The 17,486-nt window shown below is 44.3% G+C and overlaps 1 protein-coding gene across 11 annotated transcripts in view; it reads right to left on the reverse strand.

Annotated features, from left to right (window-relative positions):
- The window catches only part of CLPB (ClpB homolog, mitochondrial AAA ATPase chaperonin), a 165,282-nt gene that overhangs the window by 98,612 nt on the left and 49,184 nt on the right, over positions 1-17,486 (reverse strand). For 9 of the 11 annotated variants that reach the window (XR_003900434.1, XR_003900433.1, XR_003900432.1 and 6 more), the window contains exons 4-5: positions 16,953-17,056; positions 10,824-10,913 (exon numbers count right to left, since the gene is read on the reverse strand). Coding sequence is in view for 7 of the 11 variants with exons in the window: in XM_029915718.1 (XP_029771578.1) it covers positions 10,824-10,913; positions 16,953-17,056 (194 nt within the window). In the remaining 4 variants the exon portion in view is untranslated. The remainder of the gene's footprint in view (positions 1-10,823; positions 10,914-16,952; positions 17,057-17,486) is intronic. The other 2 variants (XM_029915722.1, XM_029915724.1) reach the window with 1 other exon arrangement.

Raw genomic sequence — 17,486 nt, forward strand, 5'->3', positions numbered from 1 at the left:
ACCACAAAAACCATATGAACTCAAGGAACACAGCTGGGGCTATTTGGTTCAGGGACAAATGTCAGTGGAGTGCCAGCATCATAGCCTACCTAATAAGGAATGCCTGTGAGGAGGGCCCCTGCTCACCTCTGAGGTCTCATCTCTCATCATGCCCTTCCTAATGAGCTTTCCTGCCTCTGAGCTTTTACAAATACTATTCCACTACCTGGAACACGATTCCCTCTCCATGCTTTCAGCTGACTAACTCTAATTCATTTTAGGTCTTTGATTAGAATTCACTTCCTCCAGTATTACTCTTCCTAAATTTGAAGCACTTGTTCCTCCCAAGAGCTTCCCTGGCACCTCAGGCATCTCCCAACTGCAGTATTTATTATATTCTGTTGTAACCATCTGTGTACTTGTTGATGTTCCCTACTTGACCAAATGCTCGCTGAGGATGGGAAGTGTGACTGTCTTTACAGCTGTATCCCCAGTGTCCAGTAAGGAGTCTGGACACGGAGATGCACTTCACAAATCCTTGTTGAATTAGTGAATAAATACATAATTCATAAATAGGTCCTAGTATTACCGTGTTTTAGAGTGTGGCTATTAAATAAGTGAGCTCAGAAGCCAGACCCTGATGTTTGGATCCCAGTTCTGAATTTACTGTGTATCTTGGGTAACATACTAACCTCTCTGTGCCAAGTTTATCTGTAAATGGAAATAGCAGTACCCTCTCATGGGATATTAGAAGGATTAAACAAGATACTATGAGTAAAGGGGCTTGGGACAGTGCCTGGCATACAGTACCTCAGTGAATGTCAGCTATTATCCTTCCTGTCTGGTCTTGTGCTTCCAAAGTTCATTCTGTCTGTGAAAAGTGGTCCCATTTGGGGAATCCTACATCACTCTTCCCTTCTGAAAAGCACAGTGCTGAGTGAGTTAAGAACCAGCTGTTTAATTTGGTGTTAGTCAGCAGTACCCTGTTTGACAGCCTCTTTCTACCCTGTCCTTGTTAAAATCTTGCAGCACTCATGTTCCACAGAATACTCTTTGGAAGTGAGAAATACATTATAATCTCCAGGGCAGTTTCCTCTCCTTATTTATTTCAGATTAAGCCTATGAGGTATAAGTTTATTCTCTCATTTCACAGATGAGAACACTGAAGTTGAGAAGGGTGCTACAATCAGTTAGGACCCAGTGCAAGGCAGCGAGGCTCATTCTGTGCTCTTGCAGAAAGCTCTTTTCCTGACATCACCCAGTTTGAGAAGCCTGTCCCAGAAGACCTTGCTGAAGCCCCCAGATCATTGGATGTCATACTATTCTCTATCCAAAACAAGTAGCTAAAGGTGGAAAGGAGGTGTGGGGAGAGGTGCAGCGCGTGCCCTCACATATTTACCCATTTTCAGCAAGGAAGCATAAGTAAATCCATGGAAGTGCAAGTGACTCACCCAAGACAGGCTCACCAGCTGCCCACCATGGTGGTCTTTCAAGGCCCCTTGTTTACAGCCAATCCTCAGCCAGTGAAGTGACCCCTTCCCAAAAAAGACATTTGCCAGCCCATCCCAGCCCAGGGTGAGATGAGCTCAGGCTCCTCCTTCTCCTCTCAATGAGTGATTCCTGCCTCTTCTCCCCTCTGACCACAGGGAGATTGATAACACACCCCACTGTCATCCTTCTGCTCCCACCTCTGCCCTCTGACGTTGCAAAGTCTATGGCTGGGTGGTGTTGCCAGTGTGTCCTGAGGTGCACTCTGCAGGATCCCCTGGCCTCAGCAGTGTCAAGGAGTCAACAGCGGTGAAAGTAGTCCCTGACGCCCTTCAGGTGGGCCTGGCCACTTGCCAGCACTGCTGAAATTGCAAAAAAAGCCACTGTCTCCCACAGTGAAAAAGAGTGATTTAAGGTAAGGGGCCATACAGTCCTGACTCTAAGTTCTGCCGTTACTAATTCTTCTATCTATGAAATGGGTATGATAAGATAACATTTGAGGAATACTATGTATTTAAATATTATGAGAATCAAATCTGATTAATATTTTTTTTTAAGATATCGCCACAAATACTTACTAATGTTGCTCTCCCTTGGGTTAAGCACTGGGGACACAGACATGGATCAGACATGGCATTTGTCCTCATTTGCAAAGGTTACTCGGGGAGATTTTGAAAAAAGGTCAAAGGGGCAAGACGGTTGGTCTCTGGTTAAGAAAAGTTTTATTACCACCGCCTTGTACAGGGTAAAGGCAAGCCCAGTAACGAATGCCTCCCCCTCAGGCTCAGCCAGCCTCTACCTGCCACTCCCAGAACTTGTGCCATCTAATGTCATAGAGTGTTTACCACTGCCTTTGCTTTTAAAGATGTGGGCATGTCTCCACGAGAGTAAACCTCTACGACTAATCTGACAAATTTGTGAATAACCCCTTACGTTTGTGCAGCATTTTATAGTTTAGACAGCACCTCAATGTGACTGTTTCTTCATCCCATGGCAACTTAGCACAGACACCGTCATTCCACTGAACAGATGAGAAGACAGAGGTAAAGAGGCTGGGTGGCCTGCCCAACCTGCACTGCCAACTGGTGGCAGACCAGAGCAAGATCTGGAGTCTGCCTGGCCCTATCCTTCATACTTCTCAATGCCCAGCTTCTGTCAATGCCGGCAAGCTCAAGCCTCACATAAACCAGGGTTGGTTAACCTGGTTTGAAGCTCAGGATCTAGGTTAAATTTTTATTAAGTATCTCAGGGAAGAAGACTTGGGCTCTTAGCTTCCTCCCCTTCAAGATATTCTGGGTGGCTCAGTCGGCTGAGCATCCGACTTCAGCTCAGGTCACGATCTCATGGTCTGTGCGTTCGAGCCCCGTCTTAAAATCCTCTCTACAACCTAAGAGACAGCCACCCTATTGCCAGCATGTGCAGGCCACCTCCTCAAACTCTGTGGACACTATCAGCTCTGCTTCTTGTGTTTGTCTTCAGGCAGGGGATGGGGCAGGAGGGAGACTTCCTGTGTGGGGTCACCACGAGACTATCCATGGGGAGGGCAAGGCCCTTCATTTCCTTTCACAGCCTGGAAAACCCTCCTTCCTCTCCAAATCCTACTTGTTCTTTAAAGCCCTGTTCAAGCTTCCTCTTCCAGAAAGTCCTTTTCTCCCAGCCCTGCTCTGAATGCCTGTCATGTTGATTATGGGTACTCATTTGACCAGTTAATCATTTACTGTCCAGCAACACCCCTTGTAATACATCCTTGAGTTAAAATTTCTCTCTTACCCCCCCCAGTTAGATCATGGATAACAGTAACTAGTTCATAACATTTTCTGTATGTATTTCATATAGCGTCACCTCAGTATTTTACTGAGCTTCAGCACTGAACACACGAGAACCTTCTACCATCTGCCTGTCTACGAGGACACAAACACCAAGTACCTTAAAAAGAATAAGTGCTATGAGAGTCATACACGCACAGCGTATGATGGCAGCAAATACGGGGCACATGTCATGTGGCTTGGGGAGGAATCTCCCAGAAGAACGGTCTTGAGGATGAAGGGGAGCTTGCCAGGCGGAGAGAGGAAGAAGGGCATTCTAGGAACGAAAGCATGTGCAAAGGCCAGGGCATAAACACTGCACTGCCTGGCTACTGGAGAAACTGAGTCTTTCAGTATAAGCCTAGAATGCTGTGGGCAGAGATGCGGTTGCCGAGGGAGGCAGAGACCTGACTCTGAGAGGGATTTGGATTCTACCTTGAAAACTGTGAGCATACAATGATTTTTCTTAAGGGATTAAGCAGTATGGGGAACAGCAAGGACAAAAAAGATCAAGAGACAAGAGAACTGGATTCAAAAATGACTCGTTCACTAACTTAAGATGCACTTCAATCCCTCTGTAACCCAGATCCCTTATTTTAATTTTTTGAAACAGAGAGTATGAATGTAAGCAGGGGAGGGGCAGAAAGCAAGGGAGAGAGAATCCTAAGCAGGCTCCACACTGTTAGTGCAAAGCCCAACATAGGGCTTGATCTCACGAACCATGAAATCATGACCTGAGCTGAAATCAAGAGTCGGTAGCTTAACCAACTGAACCATCCAGGTGCCCCCAGATTCCCTATTTTTAAAATTGAAGAGTTTTCCTACACCAGTGGTTCTTAAACTTCAGTGGGAACAAAATCACCAGGGTAACTTCAGGCCACCTGGGTAGCTCATTCAGTTGTGTCTGACTTTGGCTAAGGTCATGATCTCATGGTTCATGGGTTTGAGTCCCATCTCGGGCTCAGCTGAGCTGTCAGCACAGAGCCTGGAGCCTGCTTTAAATTCTGTGTCTCCCTCTCTGCCCTTCCCCGGCTCATGCTCTGTCTGTCTCTAAAAGTTAAGTAAACATTAAAAAAAATTTTTTTTAATGTTGATTCTTCGGCCCCCACCTCAGCAATTTTTAGTAAGCAGGGCCTGAGAATATACAGTTTAAAAAAGCCCTTTGTGTTGCTCCTCAGGGAAAACTCTATGAAGCACCAGAATAGATGGTCTCTAAGGGCTGTTCCCACTCTAATGCTCTGGTTACAAACGCAAGAAAACTACAAGGCTAGTCAAACCCATCCCACTTCCACCTGCTTCGTCCTGCTCCCGGGAAGCTAAGGATGTCTGTGCATCAGAGCACTCTTCCCAAACCTTCTGTTTAGAAACTTAGAGCAAAGCCCCCAGGACACCAAGGCTTGGGATGAGACCTCCAATATCTCACTTATACTTCATTCTGTCCGCTCCCAGAATCCCAGTGGGAATTAGCCCTTTTATACCATATACTCTAGTCTGTCTCCTCATTCATCCACCAAACATTTATTAAGTACTTTCCATGGGCTGGGCCATGGCCTCCAGAACTTGTAAATGCTGCAAAATAACATTGAAAGAAATCCATCTTTTATAAAATATCTCTGTCAGGAAAGAGTTCAAAATTCGGGTTTGACAGAACCAAATTCTAATCCTGCTGACTCTGGAAAAATACTTTGTCCCTCTGGGCCTCAAATTCAGCACTGGTAAAATGAGAACGTTAATATCTACGAACTGGGTTGCTGTGAAAATCAGAGATGATGTGGTATAGTAAGGGGCACAGGAAATGGTTGGTACCTAGGAAACGGCCGTCTTTCTAGTCTTGGAGCTGTTAATACAGTCACATTCCTCTGTCTGACTTTCAGAGACTTTTCTGCTGGCAAGACCCCCCATAAGAGGACCCTGGTGATCCTACCATGAATCCTTAGCAGGCAGTAGTATTGTGCATTAAAAAGAGCAGAAGTCGATAATGACTGAGGAGACTGGGGAGCAAAACTCATTGTAAACCTTTGATGAAAATACGTAACATCTCTGAGAATCTGTCTCCTCACCTGCATAATAGGTATCACCACCAACCTCGCAAGATTCAATGGCAAGCCCAATTAAAAAATAGACAAAGGGGGGCGCCTGGGTGGCTCACTAGGTTGAGCCTCTGACTTCGGCTCAGGTCAGATCTCACATTCGTGGGTTCGAGCCCTGCATCAGGCTCTGTGCTGACAGCTAGCTCAGAGCCTGGAGCCTGCTTCCGGTTCTGTGTCTCCTCTCTCTGCCCCTCCCTTTCTCATGCTCTGTCTCTCTCTGTATCAAAAATAAATAAAACATTAAAAAAATAAATAAAAGCACATCCCAGAAATATTAAAAAATAAAAAAATAAATAAAAAATAGACAAAGGACCTAAGTGGATGTACGTACAAATGGCCATAAGGCACATGAAAAGATGGTCAATGTCATTAGCCATTAGAAGGTGCAAATCACAACCACAACAAGATACAACTTTGCATCCACCAGGATGGCCAAATAAAAAAGACAGGTAGTAACAAGAGCTGCTGAAGATGCAGAAAAACTAGACCCCTTGTACACGGCTGGGTGGGAATGTAAAATGGTCCAGCCTCTTTGGAAAAGAGTCTAGCAGTTCCTCAAAAGGTTAGATAGAGTTATCCTATGACCAAGCAATTCTACTACTAGGTATAAAGCCAAGAAAACTGTAAACATTATGTTCACGTAAAAACATGTACACAAATATTCACAGTATTATTATTCATAATAGCCAAAAGGAGAAACAACCCAAGTGTACTTCAACTGATAAATGGAGAAATGAAATATGGTCCACCCATTAACAGACTATTCAGCTATGGAAAAGGAATGCAGCATTGACACATGCCACAACATGGATGAACCCTGAAAACATGCTAAGGGAAAGAAGTCAGTCAAAAAGATCACATATTGTATGACTCCATGTACATGAAATGTCCAGTATATGCAAATCTATAGAAACAAAGTAAATTAGTGGTTGTCTAAAGCTAGGGGGGATTGAGAGGAAATGGGGAATAGAGTTTTTTTATGGAGATATGGAAATGTTCTAAAACATGACTGTGGTGATGAATGCACAACTCTTGTGAATATATTATAAGCCACTGACTTACATGCTGACTTTATAGATTTATGTATGTACGTATTTTAGAGAAAGAGCATGTGTACAAGTGGAGGGAGTGGGTATGGGAGAGGAAGGGAAAAAAGGAGAGACAGGGAGAGACAGAGGGAATCTTAAACAGGCTCCACACCCAGCATAAAGCCTGATATGGGGCTTGATCCCATGACCTGAGATGAAATCAAGAGTTCAAATGCTCAACCCACTGAGCCACCCAGGTGCCCCTGACTTACTTTAAATGGCTGAACTGTACAACATGTGAATTAAATCTCAACCATACTGTTATATATTTTTTTAAAACAGGAGGTGAGTACATTGCCTGACATATGGTAGATACTCAATAATGTTAATATACTTATTATTGTGCCCTTTCCTCTTCTTGATGCCACTCTAACTCTGACCAGAATCATCTCTCAGATTAACACTGTAGAATGTGTTAGGCTCATTGCAGGAGCCCATTTCATACTCAGTAGAGGGTCACAGGTAAGTCCTGATGCCTAATATGCAGGACTAAGAGTCCTTCCTAGTACTCAGATAAATAAATATATAACTCTTTGAGAAGAAAGAAAAAAATGGCCTCCATTTATTGAGCACTTACTGTATGCCAAGTATTGTGCTAGGAACTTTACTATTTTCCTCCTAAGAACCACATTAGGCTATTGTTATTTTTATTATTCCTAGTTAATTAATGAAAAACCATGACTTACAGGGTTATGTTGATCATTTCAGGTCACAATGATATTCAGTGACTGAGCTGCTCTGTTTAACTCCAAGGCTTGTATTCTTTTCTCTATGTGATTACATGACATCATTATTCCTTTTATCTGTAAGTTACTCGTCCTTTATAACTCAAGCAGCCTGATCTTCACTGATCTCCTTTTCCTTTATTCATTCGAGTAATGTCTAGTCTATATCAAATTAGTTAACATTCTCTTTTTAGTCTTAAGTGTTTTCAGTTGCCTCTCATGTATATTCTTGAACGTGGCAGGCATTCAATAAATACTTCCATAGTGAGTGGATGTTGGAGTTTGTCTCCCCAAGGATAAAGCAGGTTCTTGAAGGAATAGATACTAGGTCTTACACATCTTTTTATCCTTCATACAAAGAAGGCACTCATGGTCATCTAGGTTGGCCTATGGACCCCACTTGAAAATGATTCTCACAGACGCCATGTTCTCTACCCATGGACTGGAAAGTTTCTCCTTAAGAAGAGGACTTTGCTTAACTCATTATTACCTTCTGCTAGGCCCTCAGAAAAGGTTTGAAGAAATTAAAGGGAATACTGAGTCCACACTTACTCTACTGACAGGTGCATCAAGGGCAGCCTTCCCCCAAGGACCCCAAACTCATCTTCTCTCACCCCCATGATGGGAAGGGGGAGAGCAGAAAGGTTGACCTGGAACTTCAAGAGGACAGGTTGTTGACCCTGCCGGTGGTGCTAGGCAGTATGGCATCCTCTCTGGCCCAGGACCCCTTCTTTGACCATAGACCCAGGTGGAGCTTTCCAGAGCCCACATGTCACCTTCATACCACCAAAATCAAAGAGTGGGGCCAACTCTTAAGAATGTGTTAAGAGTCGCTGTCTGTAGACCCATCGGCACTGTGTTTGCCCCTTCTCTTCTTCCCATCTCATCCAACTCTCACAGCAGTAACATTTCACAGCTATCTAGAGTCCCTCTGAGGTGGTCCATCATTACTCTGAACTTAAACCTCCCCCCCACTGCCCTGGCTTTGCCCCCATCCCAACTAAAGCAGAATTCTTTTAGCTCCAGGGATCCTCCAGGCAGGGCTGGCAACAAGAGGACAAGCCTGCCCTCTCTGCCTTTCAGCCATTTGTGCTACTGGGTTGGCCAAACTTGGTCCCTCTGTGCTCCCCATCTCTATACCTGCTTGCCTCTCCTCTGCCTTTTCTTCAAAATGTTAAAAACTCGCAATAAAAAACAAATACAAAACGCTGTAATTAATAGCCAATTCCAAGCCAACCCAGCATCTCTACTAATAAACCTCAACACTTGCAAAAAGAACAATAAATTCTGCCTCTCTCTGGTTCTGAGGTGGTCTCTTTTATATCCAGTCCGTGCGTGTGTATGTATGTGGGTAAGTGTGTCTACATATATATTTATTTTCCTTTATTTCCCATCCAGGGAGGGGCAGAATAATGAACTGCGTGCGTCAGGGAAGATGAATCTGAGATACTAGGGAGCAGTGCAGTAAAAAGATTAAAGTGTTATTATTGTTGTTTTTTTTTCCCCCATGGTCCATTGTGACAGCTCGACCGTCATCTGTAAAAAATGTCTCAGCGAGAGATAATCATCGGAAACTCAATAAAGCGTCAGGGGGAGCCTCAGCCCCCATCAATCACCGGGTGCCTGGAAAATTTCAGCCCTCTGTCTCCCTTCCTGCTATCCATATAAATGTCTCTAATATATTTTGTGTGGTGTGTGGGACCCATCCCTGATTTGGAACTTTTGATGAAAAAATATTTATACACAAAATATGTAAATCAGTTAAAAATCACAAGACTAGTCCTTTGCCACCTCATCCCACTTTTCCTTATTTTTACAAATGTATCAAATTTATTTTTTAACAAAACATGTCAACTAGTCTATCTCCCTCTCTCAGACAAACATATATAAACATATATATAGGTTTAGAGGGCTAAAAGGAGGCGAACAATTAACCTAACTGGCTGATGCACTTCATCTTGAAGTTGGCTAACAGGCGTGATGGACTGACAGTGCGCTGTCCATCCTGGTGACTCTGTAGTGGCTGGCACTGCTGAGAAATGAGATGTAGAACTGCTGGCCCTGGAGGAGTGACAAGGCTGTGACATTGATGAGGAAGAGGCAGAGACATTATTAAAAAATAATAACTTGCCCAGATAGCTTTTGGCCTGGCAGATTCCCAAGCCTTCCAAGACTCTGGACAAGCAGAGGTTCTGGGCTAAGTGTGGGACACATACAGGCTGCTCTGGTTGCCGGGTTCTGTGTAAGAGCGGGAGACAGATCTGCTGGCCTTTGGCTGCATCTCTCTGCCTCAGTTTCCTTTAGTGCCTACATCACAGGGTTGCTGTGGATACACAGCTTCAGTCAGCGTTACCTGCTGCTGCAGCCATCTCATCACCACTTTCTTATTATTACCTCCCCTCGCTTCTCCACCCTGGAAGCGATCAGTTCCCGTGGTGCCCTCTCCTCTAGAACCATCAAGGCTCCTGTCTAAAGGATAAAATCTAGCATCTAGATCTGGCCCCAGTCACATAAATGCCACATCTTTATCATTCATTACTCTTCAAAATAAACCTGCTATATGGATGTTTCACCTGAACAAGTTCACCTGACAACCTAAAACACATTTTTCTGTTTCTCAGTGTTTTGGATAGAATACATCCCTTTACACCCAACTGCACCCACCTACGGGGCTGAAGTCGATGCTTAACCAACTGAGCCACCAAGGCGCTCCGACTATTTACTTTTCTTGGTAGTACCTCACATATTTGCACAATGCTTTGTATTTTCTCAAGTGCTTTCACAAGTACTTCAATATGATCTTTATAATAAACCAAGAGTGTAGGAAATATTCTTTTCTACAGATGAAAAAAATCAAGGCTCAGAGAAATAAAGAGAAATGCCCAAAGTCACATAGTTAGGTGATGGCCAAGCCACTCCTCAGACTCTAAATGTTTGCCTCTTTACAGACAGAGCTTGCTACCACTGAATAGCATTTGGAAGCCCATGTCAAAGATTCTAAATAAAGTTCCATAAGAGTATGATGAGGACATTGATGATGATATAGAAACAGAAATTTACATTAGTGGAATTCCCTCTACGTTCTAGGTTTTAAGCTAGGGATAAATACACTATCTCTAACTCTTCTGGCAACAGGAGACAGAGCCTCTGAGAGGTACAGAAAATTGCTGCAGGTGTCATCGCTATTAAGTGTTCTGTACTTATGGCATTAGCACACAGCCTCATCAGGAGTGAAGCTTAAAGTGGCACAATAAGGTCTCTTCAGGGAGAAGGTCCAGATGAGTTTTTAAAAGCAGTTCAAGCCCAAGGCCAGAACAAACATCTGTAGACTAGATCATGCTACTCAAAGACTAGGGACCTATTAGGAATACAAAATCTTAGTTTCCACTCTGAAGCCACTGAATCAGAATCTGGGGATGGGGCCCAGGAATCTGTTTTAACACGCTCTCTAGGTGATTCTTATGTCCTTGGGAGCCTTATTACTTCCATCTAAATTTGTGCTCTCCACAGGGATATATTCTCTCTGGAGGGCTGGGCACACAGGGGGTGCTGGGTGGTTAACTTATACTGAATAGATGAGCTATGATGAGATGACTCCCTGGTATGTCCTGGGGAGGAGAGAAATGTCATAGAGAGCCGATCCATTACCGCCAGTGGGAACTCCTAGCCATCTCCTGAACTCCAGGGCACTTGTCCACTGGTTTGTGATGTGCCAGCTTGCACCGTCCTGTCCCCCATCTGAAGACACAGAGATGGGGAGGTCAGCTGGAGCAGGCCAGGGCCTACAGCCCCTGGAGCTGTGGGAAGGGGACCACCCAGGCTATTGGGGTTAGCCTTGGGAGGTACGGCCTGGCGAGTCAGGCCCTCTATCCTCAGAAGGGTCCCATGCCAACCCAGCTTCTGCACAACTCATCTTTATTCAGCCACCACTTAAAGCTGAGAAGAGAAGCTGATTTATATCCTGTTCTGGCCATGTTTCTGCCATGTTTTATTGTTTTAATTGTACATATGAGAGGCGCTCAAAGTGCTCACTTGCATTTCTGACAGCCCCAGACACCCAACGTTTATAACAGTTACTTACAAGCAGCCTGCGGCATCCCTGACTGGGCGACTTATTTACTGTTACCATTAATTTATTGCCTCCTTCACCTGAGGATTGGGACCCACCACCCATCAGCCAGCCACAAGTGGAACTCTTCTGGAGTGGGCATGGGTGGGGAACAAGGCACTGGATGGAATGTGGTCAAGATCGGGGAATGAGTTGGTAGGGAAGCAGCGGTGATTTCCACATTCCCCTCCACATTTGTGCCCTCTATGTTCCTTTGTTCAAGCTGTGTGCCCTGCTTAGAATAGCCTTTCTTTTTTCCCTTCCTTTCCACCCTCCAAAGCCCAGCTCAAATCCTACTTCTAAGTATATTACCTGTTCCAATGATGAGCCTGGAGTTTCTAGAACCTTAGAAATCACATGGTTGACAGGGGCCTTGGAGGCCATATTGTCCAGTGACCCAGGCTAAGAATCCCCTGTCCAGAATTCCTGATGGGCAGACATCTAGCCTCTGTCAATGCCTCTTGAGCAGTGAGTTGCTCAGTACCTCCAAGAAAGGTTTGCATACAATCAAAATCCACCTCAGAAGAGAAATTCTTCATCAAATGACATTATCCTTTACACTATGCTTTACTTCTCTCTACTCATCCGAACAGCCTTGTAAGATGAGTACTGTTATCTCTATGTTAGAGAGGAGAAAACAAATTCGAGAACCTTAAGTCACTTTCTCAAGACCATACATCTTGTAAGTTACAGAACTTAGACCAACAGAACTTAGGTAACTGCCTGGCACCAAAGTCTGATCTTTCTCCAGGAAAGGTCCTCTGAAGATGCCACTCTTGAGGGCTAACAACAATGGACAAAACAGTCAGGCCAGCATGGTTTCTATGCCAAGCACTCCTGTATCACTTGGCACCAGCGGACCTGCCCTCTGCCCAGAAACACCAACCCTGACAAAGGTGGGAAATACTGTAATGTGCCCAACTGAGCAGGCTTCTTGCCAAGGAACAACGGCCATATGTAAAACAGGAGAAGGGTTTCACTAGGAATGGGGCAACCGATGATAAAGCCTCAAAAAGGAGGTCACAGAAGTTTCTTTCCTTTCTAGACTGTGCCAGTTCTGAGCAGGCAGAACAGAGATGCAGCCCCTCTGAGAGAAAAACAAGGTAACTTCTCTGACACCTCTGGTCCCCTCATTTGGATCCTCTTTCCTCCTCACACATTAGATACGAGTACCCTGAGTGATGGGCTTGTCCCCTCGCCTCTTACCTTAACTCTTTTCCTTGGACAGTTGTAGTCACATCCACTGCAGTCCCTACTAAGTAAATGCTGGTGGCTCCTACATCCCTATCTTCCGCCACACTTCTCCTTTGAGCTCCAGACGCCCACATCCAACTGTTCGCCCAAATCAGAAATCGGGATGTCACCACTGATGCCTTTTTCCATCAATTTCCACATTCTGCTAAGAACTCAACCTCCTAGTATGTTGTTAATATCTACTTTCTCCATTCCCAAAGATCAGTTTTAGGAATCCCTAGAAATTACAAGTGCTTTTCAGGGGAGACGAGTATAGCTTCTCATCCAATTCTCAAAGGGGCCCATCATCCCCTAAAGGTCAAGAGCCATTGTTAATCACCTCTCTCCAATTTCATCCCCCACCCCACCACAATGATCCACCTAAAGGATTAAAGTCCTTTAATGGCCTTTAGAAAACAGTGTGAGCACCCTAGAACTGTCCTACAATGTCGTTCTCATTTGGAACCCTGATTTCCTCTCTAGTCTTAATTCTTGCTATTCTCTCAGCACTGTGGCAAGATGAGTCTACCTGCTGTTACCCACCTACCCCATGCCTCTGCATGTGTTGTTCCTTCTGCCTGGAAATCCATCCCTATTAGTCTGCTTGGCTAAGGCATTATCTCTCACCCATATTTAAGATCCAATTCAAAGTGACTTACACTATGACTTTCCAGACACCAGCCTGCCCTCAGGTGGAGCTCATCACTGCCTTTATCAGTGCTATCTATATTCTTTGTATTTATCACTCTGTATTGTGATGTCTCATTCATACGTCTGTCTTCTCACTTGACTGAGAGCACTGTTGAGTTGCTAGACTATGTATATTCATTTCTACATTCCCAGCATCTGGCAGAGTGCCTGACACTCAGTAAATGCTGCTGAATTATAAAGAAATAAAACTAATAACCAATTACAAGCACTTTACAATTCACACATCATATACTTTATTTACCTCTTGATATTTACAGTACTGATAAGATAGAAAAAAGGATCTATTACTAGGGTTTAGCGAGATCCTTCCAAGGTCACAAACTACAACTCACCACCTCCTTTCAGTACTAAGCATAGTACAACCCACATAAATTCTATTAGAAATTTAGTAAATTTGATGGACTTGGCATAGCCTCTGCTCCAATAGTGAAGGACCATCCAACAGAGCCTTTGACTTTTCTTTGGATTTGCCTAGACACACTCTGGGGAAGGGGCTCACACCTCTTCTATTCTAGCCTCCTCATACATCCCATAAGTCAGGTAACCATCTGTGAAAAAGTATGTCCAATCCAAAGGAAAGAGAACCACCGGATTCTTTCACTTCTGTCTGCTTCATCAATGACAATGACCCAGAACTGGGTACAGTAGGCAATAAATATTGGTTGAGTAGATGAAAGAATGAGATATCTTTAAATGAAAAAAAAGAAAAAAAATCTAGTTAAGAAGGAGCTAAAGCCTTGGTAAGGAGAGAGGAGAGCTCTCGATGATTCTAAAGGACTGTCACTTTTCAGGATTTCATGTCCATGAAGTTGGAGGGGCGACCACATTCAAACTGACAGGCCAGGGAAAATGGGATAAGCTGCAGGAAAACTGTGGCAGGCAATGATGCAGTCTGGAATTTAACAACAACAAAGAAGTGCAAAGGCAGGTACATCCTGTAAGCTATAAGAGTTCATCAATGATTCTGACAAAATTCTAGTATGTTTTTGTTTTTTTTAACGGTTTTTAAGCACTTAGGTAACTAATGGGTATCAGTATGGTCTCCCTATAGACAAGACAAGACCATGCCAGAATAACTTAGTATCTTTTTGGGAAAGGGTTACTGTGGGGGGAAAATGCTAAAAACATTTTTATTTTAGCAGGAAATCTAAGAAAATCTCTTAAAATTCTGTGGACAACATGAGAAAGGGAGGCTAGAGATAAATAAAGTTTGGTGGATACAGTTGTGAATGCTGAATAATGCTTCAAAATTGTCCTGATTACGTGGTCCAAGGCTCTGTACTGAATGGACTTATGAACATTTAAACCAAAGACTAGCATATAAAGTACATGATGGCAGGGGCCCTGTCTAATCCACCAATGCCTAGAACAGCGCCTGTTAAATAGGAATGTCATATGAATCCACAGAAAGCCTACTCACTAAATTTGCAGATCATACAAGACAGAATATTTAACACTTTAATCTTTATTTCATAAGGAATATAATAGCCTTTTCCAATATTTTTGTTGTTTATCCACCTACCTATATAGAATACAGGCTGGCTAGTGTAAGAGTTAAAAATTCAGAGGAGGCAGGCAAGCAGGCAGGAAGACAGAAAGGAAGGAAGAAAGGAAGGAAGAAAAAAGAAAAATAAAGAAAAAGGAAGGAAGGAAGAAAATATCTACAACAGAGTTAGCAAACTATAGCCAATGGGCCAAATCCAGCCTACTGCCTATTTTGTAAATAGAATTTTACTGGTTTATATCCATGCACATTTGTGTATGGTCTATACCTGCTTCAACAAGATAGTGGCCAAGCTGAGGAGTCACAACTGAGGCCCACAAAGCTTAAAAGCCACTGTACAGCTCTTGCCAGGAAAAGTATGCCAACTACCGATCTAGAATGTTGGAGATGAGCATCAATCTGGAGATAACAAAGACATAAAACTTGATTGCAGGGGTTGGGGACTGGTGTGAAAGCAAAGGTTAGACTACACGGCTTCATAGCTCTGAGATTCTGTGAAATCAGAAATAATGACTGAACCCTGCTGGAATCCTGAGAGCAGGTGAGAGGGTGCTCATTCAAGCAATCCCTTCCCTTCCGCCTGGCTCTGCCCTCTCAGCCAACGTTCCTCCTTGCTTTTTGGTGAGAGCATCTGGACAGAAGACAGAGCTGAGGACAGCAGTGCTGTGTTTGAGTAAAGAGAGGACTGCCCACAAGGCAAGTCTCCACCTATCAAGCTGCAAATATAGGGCAAGTTTTGGTACTCATGCAATTCTCCTCTGAAACATAAAGTGAATGTAATTCCTCCAGCTCAGTAGGGAATCCAAAGATGCATAAGTCATAGCCTACACATGGAACTGTCAGCTGAGGAGGAGAGAACAGACATATGGGCAGATCAGAGTTCAAATAACCACATAAAAGGCCAAGACTTAGAGAACATTCAAAAGAACAGCTGAGGGCAGGTTGCAATTATTGCCGAGGACAGGAAAGGCTTTGTGGAGGGCCTGGCTGTAGCAGTGGAGCTTGGCTGAAGGAGCAGGTTTCGAGAGGGAGAGAGGCAGGGGGAGGGCAACTCCACACTTCACCAGGGCAGCAATGCTCTGAAGCTCTTGACATTGCTCTCCTGCTGCTGATTTGAGAAACCTCGCTGGGGCAGCAACAGCCCCTCTGCTCTGGGCTAGCAGAGCTATGTCAGTCTGGCAGCCTCACTGCCAGCTCTGGGAGCTGAGCGTGCCACTCCCCTCACTGGACATCCCTTCAGTCAGTGTTCCAACCCTCAGACAGTCAGTGTGGCTGGCTGTCCTCCTGGCATCACTGGCAACCCTAAAGCTCAGCTGTCCTGTTGCTGGAAAATAGGGGTATCTGAGCCTCTGTGGGCTACACAGGATAATAGGGGGTGGGGAGGGTGGTCTGAACAAACAAAAGGTCAGAAGTAAAATATTCATTTCTGCCTGTAGCCAAAGCAACCCACCCTCTTCTAGACCTCACTTTTGAAGAACTACTCACCAGAGGCAACGAAGACTAACTTCCCTGACTACCCTCTGACAGACATGTGACCAAACCCTGGTACAGGTGCACATTACCTCTTTCTTATGAAGTCCAAACAACCCACATAACACTTTGAGGAGGCACTTACGGCCAGTCCACTTTATAAACATAGACATCAAGGCACAGAGAAGGTCCACGTTTGTTCTGGGTCATAATGGTAAATTGAGGGGCCAGTCCCAGAGACAGGATTGCATTTTGAATATAGAAGTGGGGGAGAGCAGTATTCAGAGAATTACTGAGTGACTTCTGAGGTGGAGGAAACCAGTGAGGCTGCTTTCTTAGTTCTGGGGCAAGGACGAGACAGGGTAAGACTGTAGGAAGAAGAGGAACAAAGCCACATTCCATGCAGTTGCCTTAATTATTTTATGGACACCTGCTCCAATGTCCACTCCTCTGAGGCTCCACAGGCTGAGGCGCTTTCAGAACACCAGGTGAAAAGTACCCCCACTCCCTGCTCTGGTCATGAAGTCAGGCCTCTGTCATATTCCCCAAGACTTCTGAAGGGACATAAATTAAAATCCAGAGCCAGAAGGGACTGCAAAGGGCATCTATTCCAAGCCTTTTGTGCTATCCATGAGTTCCCAGACGATAAGGGACCTGCAGACTCTGAGTTGCTGGTAAAGCTGGCACAGAGCAAGATTGCCTGGAAGCCAAAGGGAGGAGTGCTCAGAACAGCAGGGGAGTCTATGCTTACCTTCTAAAGAATGGATTCCCTGCTCCTTAGCAGTCTTGTAAACACTGCTGAAATCATCCCCAAGGTTTGGGTCAGCACCAGCAGCAAGGAGGACCTGCACCACACTGAAAGAAATCAGAAAGACAGAAGTGTCAAAAGCTGGAAAAGCCTAGGAAGTAGAGTCTCAGATTCTGACACCTGTTTGGGGATTGGATCTGATTCTGTTGAAGTGAGTGGTACAGGAGAAAGAACATGAACTCTGCTAGTGTGAAAGTCAAGGGTAGGAAACCTCTGACACTTACTAGATAAGAGGCTCTGGCCAAGTTATTTAACACCTTTCTAAGGCCCTATCACTTTCCACAAGTATAAAATATAAAGTATTTAACAATTACTTAGCAAATGCATACTATGTTGTAGTCACTGTGCTAGGTTCTGTGCCCTCATGGAGCTTATAGTTTTCTGGGGAGGACAACAATTTAGCATAAAATTATAGCAATGCATGATCAAGGCTATGATGGAAGATGCAGGAAACCAAGAGAGGTGATCAAGAAAGGC

This window comes from Suricata suricatta, chromosome 11, assembly GCF_006229205.1.
Source record: "Suricata suricatta isolate VVHF042 chromosome 11, meerkat_22Aug2017_6uvM2_HiC, whole genome shotgun sequence".
In the NCBI taxonomy this organism is placed as follows: Eukaryota; Metazoa; Chordata; class Mammalia; order Carnivora; family Herpestidae; genus Suricata; species Suricata suricatta.